The 25,524-nt window shown below is 41.0% G+C and overlaps 1 protein-coding gene across 11 annotated transcripts in view; it reads right to left on the bottom strand.

Annotated features, from left to right (window-relative positions):
- LOC110504360 (plasma membrane calcium-transporting ATPase 2) overlaps nucleotides 1-25,524 on the bottom strand; it is a 209,781-nt gene that overhangs the window by 143,201 nt on the left and 41,056 nt on the right. For all 11 annotated transcript variants that reach the window (XM_036950970.1, XM_036950960.1, XM_036950961.1 and 8 more), the window contains one exon: nucleotides 12,639-12,833. In XM_036950970.1, the coding sequence (XP_036806865.1) occupies nucleotides 12,639-12,833 (195 nt within the window). The remainder of the gene's footprint in view (nucleotides 1-12,638; nucleotides 12,834-25,524) is intronic.

The following is a 25,524-nucleotide window of genomic DNA, read 5'->3' on the forward strand; positions in this document are numbered from 1 at the left end:
CAGGCCTCTTGGATAGCGGAATGACTTTGGCTTCCCTCCAGGCCTGAGGACAAAGCCTTTCCTCTCAGCTCAGATGATGACAGACAGGTAGAGTCAGTCCACATCCTCACTCGCTTTCCATCGTGGTTGTCAAAGCCAGGAGGTTTGTTATTATTTTTTACAAATTTTCAAACTTGAAATGCTTTTCTTTCATTATTTGTTTTGTTTTATGTGTGAGTACAATGGCTCACTGTTCTTTGTTGGCATTTCCTGCAGTTTCCCCACTTTGCCAATTAAGTATTCATTAAAATAATTGGCAACATTAAATGGTTTTGTGATGATTAAGCCATCTGATTCGATTAAATATGGAGTTGAATTTGTCTTTCTGACAATAATTTAATTTAAAGTAAGCCCAATTTTTCTTTCCATAATTCTTTATATCATTGATATTGGCTTCATAATACTGTTGTTGTTGTTGTTGTTGTTGTTGTTGTTGTCACATGATTTCTCAATTTGCAGTAAGTCAGCCAGTCAGATGTGCAGCCAGACTTATTTGCCCCTTCACTTTTCAATTCCTCATCAATCCATGGAGATTTAACAGCTCTAAGTCCGTTTCTTAACAGGTGTTTATCTATCATTGTAAGAATCAATTCCATAAATTCATCAAGTGCAGCGTCTGGATGCTCCTCATTAATCACATCCGATCAACAAATAATTTTAAACATCCACATAAGAGTCACAGCAAAATCTTTTGTATGATCTCTTCTACACTATTTTAGGCCCTGCTGTTGGGACTTTGTCTTTCCTGGATATAGCCACTATATTGTGATCACTGCATCCAATCCGTACAGATATAGCTTTTGAACAAAGGTCTACAGTATTAGTAAACATCACATGTGGATGATCTTGTTCCTGTAGTGTTCGTAAACACCGTGTTAGGTTGATTAATAACCTGAACCAGATTACAGACACTGATTACAGTGAGAAGCTTCCTGTTGAGCAGTTAGCTTGATGAACACCAGTCAATATTCAGGTCCACAAGAAAGTAGACCTCTCTGTTTACATCACACACACTATCAATCATTTCAAACATATTATTTAGATACAGACGGTTAGCACTTGGTGGTCTATAGCAACACCCCAAAAGAAAAGGCTTTAGATGTGCCAAGGGAACCTGCAACCACAACACTTCAATAACACCTGACATAATATCTTCTCTAAGCATTACAGAGATGTGGTTCTAAATATATACAGCAATAAGCATTCCTGTCTCTTCTATAGATGTTATATCCTTGTATTGCTACTGATGCATCATCAAATGAATTATTTAAGTGAGACTCAGAAATGGCTAATATATGAATGTTATCTGATGTTAACATGTTATTGATTTCATGAACCTTATTTCTAAGAGTACATATATTAATATGGGCTATTTTCAGCCCTTTCCTGGGAAGTTATCAGAGAGACATAATATGGAAAAGAGCAAAGAAAGCAAGAGAAAAAATATACATTAATCAATTGGTGTGTGAGAGCCGGGGTTGAAGGGAGACCATGCTGAAGTTTTTCTGTTCCATGACCTGGTGTTTCTATTCCATGTCCAGGTGTTTCTATTCCATGTCCAGGTGTTTCTATTCCATGACCTGGTGTTTCTATTCCATGTCCAGGTGTTTCTATTCCATGTCCAGGTGTTTCTATTCCATGTCCAGGTGTTTCTATTCCATGACCTGGTGTTTCTATTCCATGTCCAGGTGTTTCTATATCATGACCAGGTGTTTCTATTCCATGTCCAGGTGTTTCTATTCCATGTCCAGGTGTTTCTATTCCATGTCCAGTTGTTTCTATTCCATGTCCAGGTGTTTCTATTCCATGTCCAGGTGTTTCTATTCCATGTCCAGGTGTTTCTATTCCATGTCCAGGTGTTTCTATTCCATGTCCAGATGTTTCTATTCCATGTCCGGGGTTCTGCTATTCCATGTCCAAGTGTTTCTATTCCATGTCCGGGTTCTGCTATTCCATGACCTGTTGTTTCTATTCCATGTCCAGGGTTCTGCTATTCCATGTCCAGGTGTTTCTATTCCATGTCCAGGGTTCTGCTATTCCATGTCCAGGGTTCTGCTATTCCATGTCCAGGGTTCTGCTATTCCATGTCCAGGGTTCTGCTATTCCATGTCTGGGTTTTTACATAATGCGTAGATCCTTCATCCATGTGGTGATAGAACCTTGTCCTCACCAGTACATCCTCGTTTTTGCAATACTAAAATAGGACACCACTATAACCGATCTGGCTGAACTATAGGCTACCATGTTCGTGTGCGGAAAGGTTCATTCATTTTGAATGTTATATTGTTTTTGTGCATGCCTGAGTGACGTCCTATCGATTCCCAGTCCTTTCATGTTTTCACGTACAGTACCAGTCAACAGTTTGGACACACCTACTCATTCCAGGGATTTTCTTTATTTTTTACTATGTTCTACATTGTAGACATCAAAACTATAAAATAACACATACTGTATGGAATCATGTAGTAACCAAAAAAGTGTTAATGAAATCAACATTTTTTTATATTTGAGATTCTTCAAAGTAGCCACCTTTTGCCTTGATGACAGCTTTGGCATTCTCTCAACCAGCTTCATGAGGTAGTCACCTGGAATGCATTTCAATGAACAGATGTGCATTGTTAAAAGTTCATTTGTGAATTTATGTCCTTCTTAATGTGTTTGAGCCAATCAGTTGAGTTGTGACAAGGTAGGGGTGGTATACAGAAGTTAGCCCTATTTGGTAAAAGACCAAGTCCATATTGTGGCAAGGACAGCTCAAATAAGCAGAGAAACGACAGTCAATCATTACTTTAAGACATGGTCTGTCAATCCGGAACATTTCAAGAACTTCGAACGTTTCTTCAAATGCAGAGAGCAAGTTAATTATCTCACAACTCACAACATGTTTGTAATGTTGTACTTCTTGTTGACGAAATTCGTGCTAATGTTGGGTTTTTGAGCTAGCGCCCAATAGACTCCCATTCATTCCTTGAAGGAGAGCGCTCCTTGTCCCAGAATCGCCCAGAATGCACCGCGTGGCCCATTGACGCAGCACGGGCAACGTTTCCCCATCTCCTCAAAAGTATATTTGCCGTTTCGAATGTCAGACTCAACTCTGTAAGGCAAATCGATCTGCAGATTGAACATGGTGAGGTTGTAGACTCCTAAAGTGCAGTTTGTTTAGGTGATTTTACAGCTAACTAGGTACTTTACATGCTGATATTGTCTTCAGTATTATGCTTGTAGCTACCTACCTAGCTAGCCAGCCAGCCCATAGAGAGAGCATTGTACTGTGGATGTTGTACACGTCTTGAGCTACAACAGATTTCCACAAATATTTTCAATTTTGCTACCCAACATTATAATACAGACCCCTCTCAGACCCCCCTCTCAGACACCTCTCAGACCCCCTCTCAGACCCCCTCTCAGACACCTCTCAGACCACTCTCAGACCCCCTCTCAGACACCTCTCAGACCCCCCTCAGACCCCTCTCAGACCCCTCTCAGACCCCCTCTCAGACCCCCTCTCAGACCCCCTCTCAGACCCTCCTCAGACCCCTCTCAGACCCCCTCCCAGACCCCCCCTCAGACCCCTCTCAGATCCCCTCTCAGACCCTCCTCAGACCCTCCTCAGATCCCTCTCAGACACCTCTCAGACCCCTCTCAGACCACCTCTCAGACCCCCTCTCAGACCCCCTCTCAGACCCACTCTCAGACCACTCTCAGACCACTCTCAGATCCCCTCTCAGATCCCCTCTCAGACCCTCCTCAGACCCCCTCTCAGACCCCTCTCAGATCCCCTCTCAGATCCCCTCTCAGACCCCTCTCAGACCCCCACTCAGACCCCTCTCAGACCCCCTCTCAGACCCCCTCTCAGACCGCTCTCAGACCCCCTCTCAGACCCCTCTCAGATGATCCTACGGGTGAAGAAGCCAGATGTGGAGGTTGGCGTGGTTACACGTGGTCTGCGGCTGTGAGGCCGTTTGGACATACTGCCAAATTCTCTAAAACGATGTTGGAGCTTACGGTAGAGAAATTAATATTCAATTCTCTGGCAACAGCTCTGGTGGACATTCCTGCAGTCGCCATGCCAATTGCACGCTCCCACAAAACTTGAGACATCTGTGGCATAGGGACTGCACATTTTAGAGTGTCCTTTTATTGTTCCCAGCACAAGGTGCACCTGTGTAATGATCATGCTGTTAAATCATCTTCTTGATATGCTACACCTGTCAGGTGGATGGATTATCTCTGCAAAGGAGAAATGCTCACTAACAGGGATGTAAACACATTTTTGCAATTTATTTTAGAGAAATACGCTTTTTGTGCGTATCAACTAGAACAGTGACTATCTATCCGGACTCAACTAGAACAGTGACTATCTATCTGGCAGTTCTATCTGGACTCAACTAGAACAGTGACTATCTATCTGGCAGTTCTATCTGGACTCAACAAGAACAGTGACTATCTGGCAGTTCTATCTGGACTCAACTAGAACAGTGACTATCTGGCAGTTCTATCTGGACTTAACTAGAACAGTGAGTATCTATCTGGCAGTTCTATCTGGACTTAAGTAGAACAGTGACTATCTATCTGGCAGTTCTATCTGGACTCAACTAGAACAGTGACTATCTATCTGGACTCAACTAGAACAGTGACTATCTATCTGGCAGTTGTATCTGGACTTAACTAGAACAGTGACTATCTATCTGGCAGTTCTATCTGGACTCAACTAGAACAGTGACTATCTATCTGCAGATAGAACACGCAGTTATTTACATAATAATGAGCCTTCTGGCATTTCTCACATTAATGTAGGCAGTAACAGGGCCTTCATGGAGCTATGTAACACTGTAACAGGGCCTTCATGGAGCTATGTAACACTGTAACAGGGCCTTCATGGAGCTATGTAACACTGTAACAGGGCCTTCACGGAGCTATGTAACACTGTAGCATCCTGTAACAGGGCCTTCACGGAGCTATGTAACACTGTAGCACCCTGTAACAGGGCCTTCACGGAGCTATGTAACACTACAGCACCCTGTAACAGGGCCTTCATGGAGCTATGTAACACTGTAGCACCCTGTAACAGGGCCTTCATGGAGCTATGTAACACTGTAACACCCTGTAACAGGGCCTTCACGGAGCTATGTAACACTACAGCACCCTGTAACAGGGCCTTCACGGAGCTATGTAACACTACAGCACCCTGTAACAGGGCCTTCACGGAGCTATGTAACACTGTAACACCCTGTAACAGGGCCTTCACGGAGCTATGTAACACTGTAACACCCTGTAACAGGGCCTTCACCGAGCTATGTAACACTACAGCACCCTGTAACAGGGCCTTCACCGAGCTATGTAACACTACAGCACCCTGTAACAGGGCCTTCACGGAGCTATGTAACACTACAGCACCCTGTAACAGGGCCTTCACCGAGCTATGTAACACTACAGCACCCTGTAACAGGGCCTTCACCGAGCTATGTAACACTACAGCACCCTGTAACAGGGCCGTCATGGAGCTATGTAACACTGTAGCATCCTGTAACAGGGCCTTCATGGAGCTATGTAACACTGTAGCATCCTGTAACAGGGCCTTCATGGAGCTATGTAACACTGTAACACCCTGTAACAGGGCCTTCATGGAGCTATATAACACTACTGCACCCTGTAACAGGGCCTTCACCGAGCTATGTAACACTACAGCACCCTGTAACAGGGCCTTCATGGAGCTATGTAACACTGTAACACCCTGTAACAGGGCCTTCATGGAGCTATGTAACACTGTAGCACCCTGTAACAGGGCCTTCATGGAGCTATGTAACACTGTAACACCCTGTAACAGGGCCTTCATGGAGCTATATAACACTACTGCACCCTGTAACAGGGCCTTCACCGAGCTATGTAACACTACAGCACCCTGTTACAGGGCCTTCATGGAGCTATATAACACTTACTCAGCTGCTTCTGTAGCCCCTCCAAACCCTGCTGGCGTATTGGCTGTGAATGCATCCCAAACGGCACCCGTTCCATAAGGCCCATGGTCACTACACAGCCATTTGTGAGCCAGCCTGTGTGCCTTCATTGAACATTTTCCAGCTCAGATAGAGGGCTGATGTATGGTATCGCCATCACCTAAAGGTTATGTCTCTGGTGAACACTTCATTACACCCGTCATAAACTAATCCCCCCCCTCAGATATCCCCCGCCTCCCTCTCAGAAACCATTCTCCTCCCCTTAGATCTCCCACCGCCTCCCCCTCAGAAACTATTCTCCCCCCTCAGAAACTATTCTCCCCCCCCAGATCTCACCTCCCTCACCATCAGAAACCATTCTCTCTCACCCCTGGATCTCCCCCGGATCTCACCTCTCATTCCAAAAAGTTCACAATGCACAGTCACTCCTGTTAACAAGACTTAAGGGATCATGTTTAGCTAGTATGACAACACGGCAGTGATGAGCTCCTACACAATTAGTGTTTTTCCATTACAGCTCAAGTGTTTTCACCAGAAGGCCATGTCCTGGCCGTTCTGCCTCCCTAGGTGACAAAATAAAAAACCTAGTGTTACCCAGCTCCTATCCCGGCAAAATGAATAGTGTACAATGTTGGCCAGCAGGCCTATTCTACAGCCCCATCCAGGTGGTCCCATATAACTATTCTAATAGGATCACATGACCTGGCCTCCACAATCACCTGACCTCAACCCAACTGAGATGTTTTGGGATGAGTTGTAGCGCAGAGTGATAGTACACTATCCAGGTGTAGCTGGTTGAGAGAATGCCAAGAGGGTGCAAAGCTGTCATCAATGCAAAGGGTGGCTCCTTTGAAGAATCTAAAATCTCAAATATATTTTGATTTGTTTAACCTTTCTGATCTCCCCATCCCGGATCCGGGTTCGTGAATACAGACTCAAGCTCATTACCATAACGCAACGTTAACTATTCATGAAAATCGCAAATGAAATGAAATAAATATGCTAGCTCTCAAGCTTAGCCTTTTGTTAACAACACTGTCATCTCAGATTTTCAAAATATGCTTCTCAACCATTGCAAAACAAGCATTTGTGTAACAGTATTGATGGCTAACGTAGCATTTAGCATTAGCATTCAGCTGGCAACATTTACACAAAAAAACAGAAAAGCATTCAAAAAAATAATTTACCTTTGAAGAACTTCAGATGTTTTCAATGAGGAGACTCTCAGATAGCAAATGTTCAGTTTTTCCTGAAAGATTATTTGTTTAGGACAAATCGCTCCGTTTTCTGCGTCACGTTTAGCTATGAAAAAACCCCTGTATCCAGGATTGTGTAAATCTATCAGCAAGCTCATTAGCATAACACAACGTTAACTATTTATGAAAATCGTAAATGAAATGAAATAAATATGCCATCTCTCAAGCTTAGCCTTTTGTAAACAACACTGTCATCTCAGATTTTCAAAATATGCTTCTCAACCATAGGAAAACAATCATTTGTGTAAAAGTAGCTAGCTAGAGTTAGCATTTCGCGTTAGCATTTAGCGTTAGCATTAGCGTTAGCATCCAGCACGCAACATTAACAAAAACATAAAAGCCTTCAAATAAAATCATTTACCTTTGAAGAACTTCTGATGTTTTCAATGAGGATACTCTCAGTTAGATAGCAGATGCTCAGTTTTTCCAAAAAGATTCCTTGTGTATTAGAAATAGCTCCGTTTTATACATCACATTTGGCTACCAAAAAAAATCCATAAATTCAGTCCTCAAAACGCAAACTTTTTTCCAAATTAACTCCATAATATCGACTGAAAACATGGCAAACGTTGTTTAGAATCAATCCTCAAGGTGTTTTTCACATATCTCTTCATTGATACATCGTTCTTGGACACATGCTTTCTCTCCTGAATCCCAGGAGAAAATGCCCGCACCTGAAGATTACGCACAAATTTAGACAAAGGACACCGGGCGGACCTCTGGAAAATGTAGTCTCTTATGGCCAATCTTCCAATGATATGCCTACAAATACGTCACAATGCTGCTAAGACCTTGGGCGAACGACAGAAAGTGTAGGCTCATTCCTTGCGCAATCACAGCCATATAAGGAGAGAATGGAAAACAGAGCTTCAGAAATTCTGCTAATTGCTGGGTGATGCATCATCTTGGTTTCGCCTGTAGAATGAGTTCTGGGGCACTTACAGACAAAATCTTTGCAGATTCTGAAACTTCAGAGTGTTTTCTTTCCAAAACTGTAGAATATGCATAGTCGAGCATCTTTTCGTGACAAAATATCGCGCTTAAAACGGGAACGTTTTTTATCCAAAAATGAAATAGCGCCCCTAGAGCTCTAAGAGGTTTTAACACTTTTTTGGTTACAACATGATTCCATATGTGTTATTTCACAGTGTTGATGTCTTCACTATTATTATACAATGTAGAAAATAGTAAAAATAAAGATAAACCCTTGAATGAGTAGGTGTGTCCAAACTGTTGACTGGTACTGTATGTGATGGGATGTATTGTCATTATGGACAGTATGTGGATTTAATATGTAGTACAGTCGTGGCCAAAAGTTTTGAGAATGACACAAATATGAATTTTCACGTTTGCTGCTTCAGTGTCTTTAGATATTTCTGTCAGATGTTACAATGGAATACTGAAGTATAATTACAAGCATTTCATACGTGTCAAAGGCTTTGTGTGTTTTTGTTTGTCCACCCGCCTCTTGAGGATTGACCGCAAGTTCTCAATGGGATTAAGGTCTGGGAAGTTTCCTGGCCATGGACACAAAATATCAATGTGTTCATCACCAAACTGTTCCTGGGTGGTTGAGAGAAGTTGCTCTCGGAGGATGTGTTGGTACCATTCATTGTTCATGGCTGTGTTCTTAGGCAAAATTGTGAGTGAGCCCACTCCCTTGGCTGAGAAGCAACCCAACATTTTAATGGTCTCAGGATGCTTTACTGTTGGCATGACACAAGACTGATGGTAGCGCTCACCTTGTCTTCTCCAGACAAGCTTTTTTCCGGATGCTCCAAACAATCAGAAAGGGGATTCATCAGAGAAAATGACTTTACCCCAGTCCTCAGCAGTCCAATCCCTGTACCTTTTGCAGAATATCAGTCTGCCCCTGATGTTTTTCCTGGAGAGAAGTAGCTTCTTTGCTGCCCTTCTTGACACCAGGCCATCCTCCAAAAGTCTTTGTCTCACTGTGCGTGCAGATGCACTCATACCTGCCTGCTGACATTCCTGAGCAAGCTCTGTACTGGTTGGTGCCCCGATCCCGCAGCTGAATCAACTTTAGGAGACGGTCCTGGCGCTTGCTGGACTTTCTTGGACGACCTGAAGCCTTCTGCAGAAATGCAGTGGAAATGTTTTTTGGGGAATTCAGTTCATTTTCATGAAAAAGAGGGGCTTTGCAATTTATTGCAACTCCTCTGATCACTTTTCACAACATTCTGGAGGATATGCAAATTGCCTTCATATATACTGAGGCAGCAGACTTTGTGAAAATAATATTTGTATATTTGTATAAATCTCAACTTTTGGCCACGACTGTTTATCTGTAGAATACATAGAATAGTACAGCAATAGTTAAATAAGATGGACTTGACTAGAATGCAGTATATACATATGAAATGAGTAAAACATTATTAAAGGGATCTGTGTTCCATTCTTAAAGGGATCTGTGTTCCATTATTAAAGGGATCTGTGTTCCATTATTAAAGGGATCTGTGTTCCATTCTTAAAGGGATCTGTGTTCCATTATTAAAGGGATCTGTGTTCCATTATTAAAGGGATCTGTGTTCCATGATTAAAGGGATCTGTGTTCCATTATTAAAGGGACCTGTGTTCCATTATTAAAGGGATCTGTGAAGTGGAGATGTTGTTTCCTACCTTAACCACCTAGGGGTGGCTAGTCGGGAAGTACAGGACCCATTTGCACAGGGCGGGGTTGAGATCCAGGGCCTCAAGCTTAATGATGAGCTTAGAGGGAACTACGTGTTGAATGCTGTGCTGAAGTCAATGAACAGCATTCTAGCATAGGTCTTCCTTTTGTCCAGGTGGGATAAGGCAGAGTGCCGTGTGATGGCAATTGCATCGTCTGTGGATCTATTGGGGCGGTATTGGGGCGGCAGGGTAGCCTAGTGGTTATAGCGTTGGACTAGTAACCGGAAGGTTGCAAGTTGAAACTCCCGAGCTGACAAGGTACAACTCTGTCGTTCTGTCCCTGAACAGGCAGTTAACCCACTGTTCCTAGGCCGTCATTGAAAATAAGAATTGTTTCTTAACTGACTTGCCTGGTTAAATAAAGGTAAAAATACAATTTTAAAAAAAGCAAATGGAAGTGGGTCTCGGATGACATGGGGAGGTGGAGGTGATATAATCCTTGACTAATCTCCGAAAGCACTTCATGATGATATTGATTTAGTTCTGTTTCCACCTCCAAAGCCCGGCTCTGGAGTCTCACTGGGCCGTGGCCTCAGTGGACCTGCTCACATGTATTTTTCATGCATTTATATAACAATGGCTAACTGTGAACATGGGCTAACACCTAACACAGTTAACACCTTCTCACAAAGCAACAGTCTTGATGATGCAGAGGTTGTTGATTCTGCTCTTCACAAGTCCTCAGTGTCATCCCTAGTTATGGAAACACGGTTCCCAAAATATAACACTAGAGCCTACATAAACATTGCGACCAGCTCCGGCACGCCAATTAGGCAGGATTAAGTCAAATTCACATAAATAGCCTATATGCCACTTGGTAAGAGAAATGTTCTTTTGTTTTTTTGGACAGAATTATATGAGGTGTTATGTGTTGTTGAAGGTGCGTCAGTTTTGGCTCAGAAAATGCTGGGAAAAGCAGATGACTCCTCTTCATAAGATGTTGCCGATGTACATGCTTCAGGCTCCTACGCAACTTTGCAGGATTTTTTTTACTGCTATTAGCCCGGAATGTTCTTTGCATTATTACATACAGCAGGAAAATCATTTTTTGATATCAGGAAGGCGGTAACTCACCAACATTTTGACCAGGAATACGACTTTCCTGAATTGTATCCATTGTTCATATCTTTTAAGGCGATTGAACTCATCCCAGAGGCTGCTCCAATACTCCGCCGGCGGAAAAGAGGTATTCGGAGTGGACTTTTAGTCCGAAGCAGGAGGCGTGCACACCATCCACCGCTTCCAAGTATATTACTCGCTAATATTCAGTCTCTATTCAGTCGCTGGACAATGAAGTAGATAAGCTCAGGGCGAGGATCTCCTTCCAGATAGACATCAGGGACTGTAACATACTCTGTTTCATGTCACGGCTCTCTCTGGACATACTGTCCCCATCCATACAGCCAGTTGGGACCGTGAGACTGAAACATGACTTCTGTCTCAAGGCCATCAGAACTGTTAAACAGCCATCACTAACACAGTGAGGCTGCTGCCTATGTACAAGACTTGACATCATAATACATGGATTACGAGTCACTTTAATAATGTTTACATATCTTGCATTACTCATCGTATATGTATATAATGTATTTTATAGCATCTATTGCATCTGGCCTATTCCGCTCATCCATATATTTTAAATGTATATATTCTTATTCCATTCCTTTACTTAGATGTGTGTATATTAGGTCGTTTTTGTGAAATTGTTAGATTCCAGAAGCGCAAGCATTTCGCTACACTCGCAATCACATCTGCTAACCATGTGACCAATAACATCTGCTAACCATGTGACCAATAACATCTGCTAACCATGTGACCAATAACATCTGCTAACCATGTGACCAATCACATCTGCTAACCATGTGACCATTAACATCTGCTAACCATGTGACCAATAACATCTGCTAACCATGTGACAAATCACATCTGCTAACCATGTGACCATTAACATCTAACCATGTGACCAATAACATCTGCTAACCATGTGACCATTAACATCTGCTAACCATGTGACCAATAACATCTGCTAACCATGTGACCATTAACATCTGCTAACCATGTGACCAATCACATCTGCTAACCATGTGACCATTAACATCTAACCATGTGACCAATAACATCTGCTAACCATGTGACCAATAACATCTGCTAACCATATGACCAATAACATCTGCTAACCATGTGACCATTAACATCTGCTAACCATGTGACCAATCACATCTGCTAACCATGTCACCAATAACATCTGCTAACCATGTGACCAATCACATCTGCTAACCATGTGACCAATCACATCTGCTAACCATGTCACCAATAACATCTGCTAACCATGTGACCAATCACATCTGCTAACCATGTGACCAATAACACCTGCTAACCATGTGACCAATAACATCTGCTAACCATGTGACCATTAACATCTGCCAACCATGTGACCATTAACATCTAACCATGTGACCAATTACATCTGCTAACCATGTGACCAATTACATCTGCTAACCATATGACCAATAACATCTGCTAATCATGTGACCAATAAAACTTGATTTGATTTGAAACACTAAAGTCTGGGCCTTCATGGTAAAACCAGGTTAAGTCCTTAGTTGAAATTCACCAAATATGACCTTTAGATTTGACACAATAGGAGTGTGCGTACGTATGTCTCCGCGTATGTGCGCGCCTCAGTACTCACACTCTCCGCTGTCCCCTCCCGGAGGCTGATAGAAGGACAGTCCCAGAGAGATCAGGGCAGCCACCTCCAAGATGATCAGAGTCACGTCCTGCAGGGCTTCCCATACTAACTGGAGGAAGGTCTTTGGCTTCTTCGGAGGTATTAGGTTTTCCCCATACACTTCTTTCCTCTTATCTAGGTCGTCTCCTGTTAAGCCTGTTGGGAGAAAGAAAAGGCAGTGAGAAAGAATCTTGATTGGTCGTTTAGTTTGGTGTTTTAATAGAGGAAATGAGGGAAAGACCACCTACTTTATGTCCCTCCTTCCCTCTCTTACACTCTCTCTCTCTCTCTCTCGCTGAATGGCGCTGAAATGGATAGCTGACCTTTTACTCTCCTGACCAATCCTGATGGTTTCTGTGATTATTTGCGCTGATCTGAACTTTTTTTGTACATAATGTTTCCGCCATTGTTTCCTATGAAACATTAGAACAGGGATCACTAACCTTGATTTGGATGAAGATTTCTACTTCAAGGAGTCGGGGGCGCAGGACATACTACTAGTGGTAATGGTAGTAGAGATATTAGAGGTAGACATGCTACTAGTGGTAATGGTAGTAGAGATATTAGAGGTATAAATACTACTAGTGGTAATGGTAGTAGAGATATTAGAGGTAGACATGCTACTAGTGGTAATGGTAGTAGTAGAGATATTAGAGGTAGACATGCTACTAGTGGTAATGGTAGTAGAGATATTAGAGGTAGTAATACTACTAGTGGTAATGGTAGTAGAGATATTAGAGGTAGTAATACTACTAGTGGTAATGGTAGTAGAGATATTAGAGGTAGACATGCTACTAGTGGTAATGGTAGAGATATTAGAGGTGTAAATGCTACTAGTGGTAATGGTAGTAGAGATATTAGAGGTAGACATGCTACTAGTGGTAATGGTAGAGATATTAGAGGTGTAAATGCTACTAGTGGTAATGGTAGTAGAGATATTAGAGGTAGTAATACTACTAGTGGTAATGGTAGTAGAGATATTAGAGGTAGACATGCTACTAGTGGTAATGGTAGTAGAGATATTAGAGGTAGACATGCTACTAGTGGTAATGGTAGAGATATTAGAGGTAGACATGCTACTAGTGGTAATGGTAGAGATATTAGAGGTAGACATGCTACTAGTGGTAATGGTAGTAGAGATATTAGAGGTAGTAATACTACTAGTGGTAATGGTAGTAGAGATATTAGAGGTAGTAATACTACTAGTGGTAATGGTAGTAGAGATATTAGAGGTATAAATGCTACTAGTGGTAATGGTAGTAGAGCTATTAGAGGTATAAATACTACTAGTGGTAATGGTAGTAGTAGAGATATTAGAGGTAGTAATACTACAAGTGGTAATGGTGGTAGTAGAGATATTAGAGGTAGACATGCTACTAGTGGTAATGGTAGAGATATTAGAGGTGTAAATGCTACTAGTGGTAATGGTAGTAGAGATATTAGAGGTAGACATGCTACTAGTGGTAATGGTAGAGATATTAGAGGTAGACATGCTACTAGTGGTAATGGTAGAGATATTAGAGGTGTAAATGCTACTAGTGGTAATGGTAGTAGAGATATTAGAGGTAGTAATACTACTAGTGGTAATGGTAGTAGAGATATTAGAGGTAGTAATACTACTAGTGGTAATGGTAGTAGAGATATTAGAGGTAGTAATACTACTAGTGGTAATGGTAGTAGAGATATTAGAGGTAGTAATACTACTAGTGGTAATGGTAGTAGAGATATTAGAGGTAGTAATACTACTAGTGGTAATGGTAGTAGAGATATTAGAGGTAGACATGCTACTAGTTGTAATGGTAGTAGAGATATTAGAGGTAGACATGCTACTAGTGGTAATGGTAGTAGAGATATTAGAGGTAGACATGCTACTAGTGGTAATGGTAGTAGAGATATTAGAGGTAGACATGCTACTAGTGGTAATGGTAGTAGAGATATTAGAGGTAGACATGCTACTAGTGGTAATGGTAGTAGAGATATTAGAGGTAGACATGCTACTAGTGGTAATGGTAGTAGAGATATTAGAGGTAGACATGCTACTAGTGGTAATGGTAGTAGAGATATTAGAGGTAGACATGCTACTAGTGGTAATGGTAGAGATATTAGAGGTAGACATGCTACTAGTGGTAATGGTAGTAGAGATATTAGAGGTAGACATGCTACTAGTGGTAATGGTAGAGATATTAGAGGTAGACATGCTACTAGTGTTTTTTTCCTTTCTGGTCGTTAGATATACTACTGTTATAACCCTTATAAAGCCCCAGAACAAGGAAATGACTTATATGTCTAACTTGCATGTCGTATATTATTCCAAGATGGCGTAGCAGTGAAGACGTGTTTTGTTCGTGTCTCGTGTACTTCGTATTTTTCGCATTTTTTTGTATATATATTTCAACTTTATTTTCAATCTCTTTTCGATTTTTAATTCGATTATACCTTCCGGTAACCTTCCTCACCAAATGTGATACGGTATCGCTATTATTATTATTTTTTTATTATTATTTTTAGAACACATTCAAGAACCTCCAGAAGCTAACCACCTAATTAGCTACAAGCTATTTAGTCATTGTTAGCCACTGCTAGCGGCTTTTACCCTCTGCACAGATACCAGCCCTGTCTTAGCCTGGATAATACTCGCCAGTCTACCAGTATCGGACTGTCTCTCCACAACAACGCCGGATTCCTGCCGTAATCCCTGGACCACTACTTCTGATCTTCACAGCTAGCTTGCACTCACCGTGGCATCCAATACTGAAGAGGTCCACCTCCCGGCCTACTCAGCTGTTCACCCGAACCACACTCATATACGACTAGAGCCCAATACTCAATACCGGATCCTTGCTGTAAACTCTGGACCTTGGCAATGGTTCACCGCTGCTACCGATTGGCTATAGTGGCTAACGCCACTGCCACGAAGCTAGCACCAGTTAGCCATGAGCCAGGCGCATCTCCCGGCTAGCAAACTAAATTCTACAATACCTCTTTCGCCATCTGGCTTGGATTCTCTGTCGACACGGCGCCCCGCCGCACCACCACGACTGGTCTGCCGACGAATACTCCATCCGCTGTGCCTTCGTACAGGCCTCTCTCATCTTTTTAAGTGGGAGAACTTGCACAATTGGTGGCTGACTAAATACTTTTTTGCCCCACTGTAGCTGATGCCTGCTGGACTGTCCATTAATCACGGTACTCCATTCTGTTTATTTATTTTTTATCTGTCGGCCCCAGCTGCACTCAGGCTCTGTGTGTAGTTAATCCGACCCTCTCTGCCTAGTCATCGCCATTTTACCTGCTGTTGTTGTGTTAGCTGATTAGCTGTTGTTGTCTCACCTGTTGTTTTAGCTAGCTCTCCCAATCAACACCTGCGATTACTTTATGCCTCGCTGTATGCCTCTCTCAAATGTCAATATGCCTTGTATACTGTTGTTCAGGTTAGTTATCATTGTTTTAGTTTACAATGGAGCCCCTAGTTCCACTCTTCATACCTCTGATAGCTCCTTTGTCCCACCTCCCACACATGCGGTGACCTCACCCATTACAACCAGCATGTCCAGAGATACAATCTCTCTTATCATCACCCAGTGCCTGGGCTTACCTCCCCTGTACCCGCACAGCACCATACCCTTGTCTGCGCATTATGCCCTAAATATATTCTACCATGACCAGAAATCTGCTCCTTTTAATCTTGGTCCCCGACGCTCTAGGCGACCAGTTTTGATAGCCTTTAGCCGCACCCTCATACTACTCCTCATTTGTTCCGCGGGTGATGTGGAGGTAAACCCAGGCCCTGCATGTCCCCAGGCACCCTCATTTGTTGACTTCTGTGATCAAAAAAGCCTTGGTTTCATGCATGTCAACATCAGAAGCCTCCTCCCTAAGTTTGTTTTACTCACTGTTTTAGCACACTCTGCCAACCCTGATGTCCTTACCGTGTCTGAATTCTAAAACATTTTCCGTCAAGATAGAACCGCCAAAGGGGGCGGAGTTGCAGTCTACTGCAGAGATAGCCTGCAAAGTAATGTCATACTTTCCAGGTCCATACCCAAACAGTTCGAACTACTAATTTTAAAAATGACTCTCTCCAGAAATAAGTCTCTCACTGTTGCCGCCTGCTACCGACCTCCCTCAGCTCCCAGCCGTGCCCTGGACACCATTTGTGAATTGATCGCTCCCCATCTAGCTTCAGAGTTTGTTCTGTTAGGTGACCTAAACTGGGATATGCTTAACACCCCGGCAGTCCTACAATCTAAGCTAGATGCCCTCAATCTCACACAAATCATCAAGGAACCCACCAGGTACAACCCTAAATCTGTAAACAAGGGCACCCTCATAAACGTTATCCTGACCAACTGGCCCTCCAAATACACCTCCGCTGTCTTCAGTCAGGATCTCAGCGATGACTGCCTCATTGCCTGTATCCGCTACGGGTCCGCAGTCAAACGACCACCCCTAATCACTGTCAAACGCTCCCTAAACACTTCTGCGAGCAGGCCTTTCTAATCGACCTGGCCCAGGTATCCTGGAAGGATATTGACCTCATCCCGTCAGTAGAGGATGCCTGGTCGTTCTTTAAAAGTCACTTCCTCACCATCTTAGATAAGCATGCTCCGTTCAAAAAATGCAGAACTAAGAACAGATATATCCCCTGGTTCACTCCAGACCTGACTGCACTCGACCAGCACAAAAACATCCTGTGGCGGACTGCAATAGCATCGAATATGCGATATGCAACTGTTCAAGGAAGTCAGGAACCAATACACGCAGTCAGTCAGGAAAGCAAAGGCCAGCTTCTTCAGGCAGAAATGTGCATCTTGTAGCTCCAACTCCAAAAGGTTCTGGGACACTGTAAAGTCCATGGAGAACAAGAGCACCTCCTCCCAGCTGCCCACTGCACTGAGGCTAGGTAACACGGTCACCACTAATAAATCCATGATTATCGAAAACTTCAACAAGCATTTCTCAACGGCTGGCCATGCCTTCCGCCTGGCTACTCCAACCTCGGCAACAGCCCCCCCCCCGCAGCTACTCGCCCAAGCCTCCCTAGCTTCTCCTTTACCCAAATCCAGATAGCAGATGTTCTGAAAGAGCTGCAAAACCTAGACCCGTACAAATCAGCTGGTCTTGACAATCTGGAACCTCTATTTCTGAAACTATCAGCCGCCATTGTCTCAACCCCTATTACCAGCCTGTTCAACCTCACTTTCATATCGTCTGAGATCCCCAGGGATTGGAAAGCTGCCGCAGTCATCCCCCTCTTCAAAGGGGGAGACACCCTGGACCCAAACTGTTACAGACCTATATCCATCCTGCCCTGCCTATCTAAGGTCTTCGAAAGCCTAGTCAACAAATAGATCACTGACCATCTCGAATCCCACCGTACCTTCACCGCTGTGCAATCTGGTTTCCGAGCCGGTCACGGGTGCACCTCAGCCACGGTCAAGGTACTAAACGATATCATAACCACCATCGATAAAAGACAGTACTGTGCAGCCGTCTTCATAGACCTTGCCAAGGCTTTCGACTCTGTCAATCACCATATTCTTATCGGCAGACTCAGTAGCCTCGGTTTTTCTAATGACTGCCTTGCCTGGTTCACCAACTACTTTGCAGACAGAGTTCAGTGTGTCAAATCTGAGAGCATGTTGTCCGGTCCTCTGGCAGTCTCTATGGGGGTGCCACAGGGTTCAATCCCCGGGCCGACTCTTTTCTACCATTACCACTAGTAGTATTTATTCCTATAATATCTCTACTACCACCATTACGACTAGTAGTATTACTACCTCTAATATCTCTACTACCATTACCACTAGTAGTATTACTACCTCTAATATCTCTACCACCATTAGCACTAGTAGTATTACTACCTCTAATATCTCTACTACCACCATTACCACTAATATCTCTACTTCTACCATTACCACTAGTAGTATTACTACCTCTAATATCTCTACTTCTACCATTACCACTAGTAGTATTACTACCTCTAATATCTCTACTACCACCATTACCACTAATATCTCTACTACCACCATTACCACTAGTAGTATTACTACCTCTAATATCTCTACCACCATTACCACTAGTAGTATTTATACATCTAATATCTCTACCATTACCATTACCACTAGTAGTATTACTACCTCTAATATCTCTACCTACTACCATTACCACTAGTAGTATTTATACCTCTAATATCTCTACCACCATTACCACTAGTATCAATTATACCTGTAATATCTCTACCTACTATAACTATAACTAACTGTCAACTTCACACCTAAATCAGTACTACAACCACCATCAACATTACTACTACTACTACTGCTACCACCACCATCACCCCATCATTAAACTACTACTGTTACCATCACACCTACTAACATACCACTACTATTTGGAGTACCAATAACATAATAATAATTATTATTATAATGGTAGTAATAATAATAATAATAGCAATAGTAGTATTAGTAATAATGTGTTACTGCTTAATGACACCAATTTAATTGGTAATGAGTTCTTGTTTTCCTCTGGGTTTAATAATTAAACGTTTGTATTAAATTCTTTGAATAATTAACTTCCTGGTCTGCCTCTACCTCCATATTTTCCTCTCTCCCCCTTAGTCTCCCTTTCATTCTCTGTCTATTTGGCAGTGTTATTATGAGAGACATCAATCAGACTGTAGTGATTAACTAACAGTGTTATTATGAGAACCATCAGACTGTAGTGATTAACTAACGGTGTTATTATGAGAGACATCAGACTGTAGTGATTAACTAACAGTGTTATTATGAGAGACATCAATCAGACTGTAGTGATTAACTAACGGTGTTATTATGAGAGACATCAATCAGACTGTAGTGATTAACTAACAGTGTTATTATGAGAACCATCAGACTGTAGTGATTAACTAACAGTGTTATTATGAGAGACATCAATCAGACTGTAGTGATTAACTAACAGTGTTATTATGAGAGACATCAATCAGACTGTAGTGATTAACTAACAGTGTTATTATGAGAACCATCAGACTGTAGTGATTAACTAACAGTGTTATTATGAGAGACATCAATCAGACTGTAGTGATTAACTAACAGTGTTATTATGAGAGACATCAATCAGACTGTAGTGATTAACTAACAGTGTTATTATGAGAGACATCAATCAGACTGTAGTGATTAACTAACAGTGTTATTATGAGAGACATCAATCAGACTGTAGTGATTAACTAACGGTGTTATTATGAGAGACATCAATCAGACTGTAGTGATTAACTAACGGTGTTATTATGAGAGACATCAATCAGACTGTAGTGATTAACTAACAGTGTTATTATGAGAGACATCAATCAGACTGTAGTGATTAACTAACAGTGTTATTATGAGAGATATCAATCAGACTGTAGTGATTAACTAACGGTGTTATTATGAGAACCATCAGACTGTAGTGATTAACTAACAGTGTTATTATGAGAGACATCAATCAGACTGTAGTGATTAACTAACAGTGTTATTATGAGAACCATCAATCAGACTGTAGTGATTAACTAACAGTGTTATTATGAGAGACATCAATCAGACTGTAGTGATTAACTAACAGTGTTATTATGAGAGACATCAATCAGACTGTAGTGATTAACTAACGGTGTTATTATGAGAGACATCAATCAGACTGTAGTGATTAACTAACAGTGTTATTATGAGAGACATCAATCAGACTGTAGTGATTAACTAACAGTGTTATTATGAGAGACATCAATCAGACTGTAGTGATTAACTAACAGTGTTATTATGAGAGACATCAATCAGACTGTAGTGATTAACTAACAGTGTTATTATGAGAGACATCAATCAGACTGTAGTGATTAACTAACAGTGTTATTATGAGAGACATCAGACTGTAGTGATTAACTAACAGTGTTATTATGAGAGACATCAATCAGACTGTAGTGATTAACTAACGGTGTTATTATGAGAGACATCAATCAGACTGTAGTGATTAACTAACGGTGTTATTATGAGAACCATCAGACTGTAGTGATTAACTAACAGTGTTATTATGAGAGACATCAGACTGTAGTGATTAACTAACAGTGTTATTATGAGAACCATCAGACTGTAGTGATTAACTAACAGTGTTATTATGAGAGACATCAATCAGACTGTAGTGATTAACTAACGGTGTTATTATGAGAACCATCAGACTGTAGTGATTAACTAACAGTGTTATTATGAGAGACATCAGACTGTAGTGATTAACTAACAGTGTTATTATGAGAGACATCAATCAGACTGTAGTGATTAACTAACAGTGTTATTATGAGAGACATCAATCAGACTGTAGTGATTAACTAACGGTGTTATTATGAGAACCATCAGACTGTAGTGATTAACTAACAGTGTTATTATGAGAGACATCAATCAGACTGTAGTGATTAACTAACAGTGTTATTATGAGAGACATCAATCAGACTGTAGTGATTAACTAACAGTGTTATTATGAGAGACATCAATCAGACTGTAGTGATTAACTAACAGTGTTATTATGAGAGACATCAATCAGACTGTAGTGATTAACTAACAGTGTTATTATGAGAACCATCAGACTGTAGTGATTAACTAACAGTGTTATTATGAGAGACATCAATCAGACTGTAGTGATTAACTAACAGTGTTATTATGAGAGACATCAATCAGACTGTAGTGATTAACTAACGGTGTTATTATGAGAACCATCAGACTGTAGTGATTAACTAACAGTGTTATTATGAGAGACATCAATCAGACTGTAGTGATTAACTAACAGTGTTATTATGAGAGACATCAATCAGACTGTAGTGATTAACTAACAGTGTTATTATGAGAGACATCAATCAGACTGTAGTGATTAACTAACAGTGTTATTATGAGAACCATCAGACTGTAGTGATTAACTAACAGTGTTATTATGAGATGAGACTGTAGTGATTAACTAACAGTGTTATTATGAGAGACATCAATCAGACTGTAGTGATTAACTAACAGTGTTATTATGAGAGACATCAATCAGACTGTAGTGATTAACTAACAGTGTTATTATGAGAGACATCAATCAGACTGTAGTGATTAACTAACAGTGTTATTATGAGAGACATCAATCAGACTGTAGTGATTAACTAACAGTGTTATTATGAGAGACATCAATCAGACTGTAGTGATTAACTAACGGTGTTATTATGAGAGACATCAATCAGACTGTAGTGATTAACTAACGGTGTTATTATGAGAGACATCAATCAGACTGTAGTGATTAACTAACGGTGTTATTATGAGAACCATCAGACTGTAGTGATTAACTAACAGTGTTATTATGAGAGACATCAATCAGACTGTAGTGATTAACTAACAGTGTTATTATGAGAACCATCAGACTGTAGTGATTAATACTGCCCAACGGGTCATAAAATAGAATGACTACATGAGCATCAACAGATTATACTATCATAACTGCCACTATAACCAATACACACACTTCAACTATGAACAATACACACACTTCAACTCTAACCAATACACACACTTCAACTCTAACCAATACACACACTTCAACTCTAACCAATACACACACTTCAACTCTAACCAATACACACACTTCAACTCTAACCAATACACACACTTCAACTCTAACCAATACACACACTTCAACTCTAACCAATACACACACTTCAACTCTAACCAATACGTGCTCTATTGATCTCCTCTTGACAAGGAGTGGGTTGCATATAGCTCAGGTTAATGGGATGTAGCCTTCCTAATAAAATACATGAGGTTATTAACTTGGTCAACATAAATAACATTATTCATATTTTAGCTTTAACCCGAAACGCATTTTGTATGAATCCATTAATGATGGGCAAAATGAACATGCGTTGATATAGTCTAATTAGAAGGGACATAGATAATGGTGGTGGTGTAGTGTTGTACATTCAGAATCATACAACGTTTAAAGAGGGCGGGATGACCTTAATGTATGTCACTATGGGCTCAAGTACATCTGGTTCACCAGGCAGCCATATTGGCTCTAAGGTGTCTTGTGCATTGGGTTTGACCACAGATAGTAACAGAGATCTATTTATCTTGAGTGATTATATATCAGAATAATTCAAATATAACTAAATTACAGTGGTGTAAAGTACTTTAGTAAAAAATACTTTAAAATAGTACTTTAGTAAAAAAAATACTTTAAAATAGTACTTTAGTAAAAAAAATACTTTAAAATAGTACTTCAGTAAAAATACTTTAAAATAGTACTTCAGTAAAAATACTTTAAAATAGTACTTTAGTAAAAAAAATACTTTAAATACTACTTAAGTCGTTTATTGGAGGGGGTTTATGTACTTCACTTTGTTATTTATATTTTTGGCAACTATAAAAATAATGAACTTATTTTTACTCAATACATTTTCCATGACACCCAAAAGTACTCATTACATTTTGACAAGTCCAATTATCAATCAAACCAAACCAAATACTTTTAGACCTTTACTCTAGTAGTATTTTACTGGGTGACTTTCACTTTACTTGACTCATTTTCTATTAAGGTATCTTTACTTTTACTCAAGTATGACAATTGGGTACTTTTTCCACCTCTGTTAAATTATTGAGATAAGCTGAGAGCTGTGGTTTTGAAACAAATAGTCAATGACACTCCTAGATCATCAAATAAGTTGGGTCACCATTCAGACACCACTGGGTCACCATTCAGACACCATTGGGTCACCATTCAGACACCACTGGGTCACCATTCAGACACCACTGGGTCACCATTCAGACACCATTGGGTCACCATTCAGACACCATTGGGTCACCATTCAGACACCACTGGGTCACCATTCAGACACCATTGGGTCACCATTCAGACACCATTGGGTCACCATTCAGACACCATTGGGTCACCATTCAGACACAATTGGGTCACCATTCAGACATGGATCTGATCTTCTGTAATATACCATTGCTCAAAGACCTGGTCAATGCCAGTGGGCTGGACAGACCATAATATTATTACCGTAACCATGAACACCAAGGTTCCAAACACCCCCCCCCCCCCCCCCCCCCCCCCAAGAATTGTGGTGAAGAGAAATGTCTGATGGATTTGGCTGATGAACCCTGGGATTTATCGAAAGGATGATTTAAATCAGGCCTTATTGAATTGCTCATTGATTGTAAAGATAAATAAAAAAAAGTCTGGAATATAGTGATGGGCTAACTTGGTCATCATACCCATCTAGTGTGGAGGTTGACAGGAGAACAATAACAGAACCAGCTGATATTAACAATCATATTTTTTTACAAAGCAAAACTCATTTACTGAGAGATAATGTAAACACCCATTATTCCAAACAAGCTACTGTCCAATGGATTGATGATCATTTTATGAGTAAAAACACCTGCCCTTTCAGTCTAGAAATGGATGTCAGAAGAGGTTTTAAACCTTGAAGTCAGTATCCAATGGTAAATCTACAGGTTGTGATCTAATGGAGAAAGACAAGACTCCCCAGATTACAGCTCCACTGAACTACATCTAATTGGTCACTGGAACAGGGGCACACATGTTAAACTGTGTCCAATCCCGAAAGACCGCAAAGAACCCATTACTCTTGCCAATAGTTGACCAATCATGTGTCTTGTTACTTGAACTCTGTGAAGCGTTTATTTGGGCTGCAGTTTCTGAGGCTGGTAACTCTAATGAACTTATCCTCTGCAGCAGAGGGAACTCTGGGTCTTCCTTTCCTGTGGAGGTCCTCATGAGAGCCAGTTTCATCATAGCGTTTGATGGTTTTTGCGACTGCACTTGAAGAAACTTTCAAAGTTCTTGACATTTTCCAAGTTGACTGACCTTCATGTCTTAAAGTAATGATGGACTGTCCTTTCACTTTGCTTATTTGAGCTGTTCTTGCCATAATATGGACTTGGTCTTTTACAAAATAGGACTATCATAAGTCACTTCTGTTAATTTAAATGCATTCCAGGTGACTACCTCATGAAGCTGGTTGAGAGAATGTCAAGAGTGTGCAAAGCTGTTATAAAGGCCTACTTTGAAGTAGCCACCCTTTTTCGGTTACTACATGATTCCATAATGTGTTATTTCATAGTTTTGATGTCTTCACTCTTATTCTACATGTAGAATACAGTACAAATAAAGAAAAACCCTTGAATGAGTCTTTGTGTCCAAACATTTGACTGGTTCTGTATACCAACAACCTTCCTTTTGCCTTATACGAGGCTCATGCTACTATATTTGCAGTTGATACTCTACAATTTATACAATCGGTTCAAAAGGAACAGCAAGCTTTTACATGTAGATCTGGGAAATATCAGGGAGTGGGTTTGCCAGAACAAAGTCGTTTTCAACGCTAGGAAAACCAAGGTTGTGTTGGTTTGTTCCACCAGGAAAAGGCCAACACAACATGGGATGCATTTGGGGGGTAGGAAGTGAGGAATTGAGGAAGATTGAGGAAGTGGCAGAAACCAAACTACTGGGAGTGCAGCTAGACAACTGCTTATCATGGTCGTCTCAAATAACTCATCTATGTAAGAAAATAATCAAAACTGCATGCATAATCAGACGGATAGCTTAAATATTTACCGGGAAAGATTCTTCAGCAAATAACACAAGCATTAATTGAGAGTCAGGTGAACTACTGTTCTGTGGTCTGGGGAAATGCATCATCTAGTGAAGTTAGGAGGCTGCAGAATGCACAGAACAAAGCAGCAATGATTGTTTTGAGATGGAGATATGGTTCTTCTGTTGCAGTCGTGCGAATTGTTCTTGGTTGGTCATCAATCAACAAGATAATTGAAAAAAA

Source organism: Oncorhynchus mykiss, chromosome 17 (assembly GCF_013265735.2).
Source record: "Oncorhynchus mykiss isolate Arlee chromosome 17, USDA_OmykA_1.1, whole genome shotgun sequence".
Classification (NCBI taxonomy): domain Eukaryota; kingdom Metazoa; phylum Chordata; class Actinopteri; order Salmoniformes; family Salmonidae; genus Oncorhynchus; species Oncorhynchus mykiss.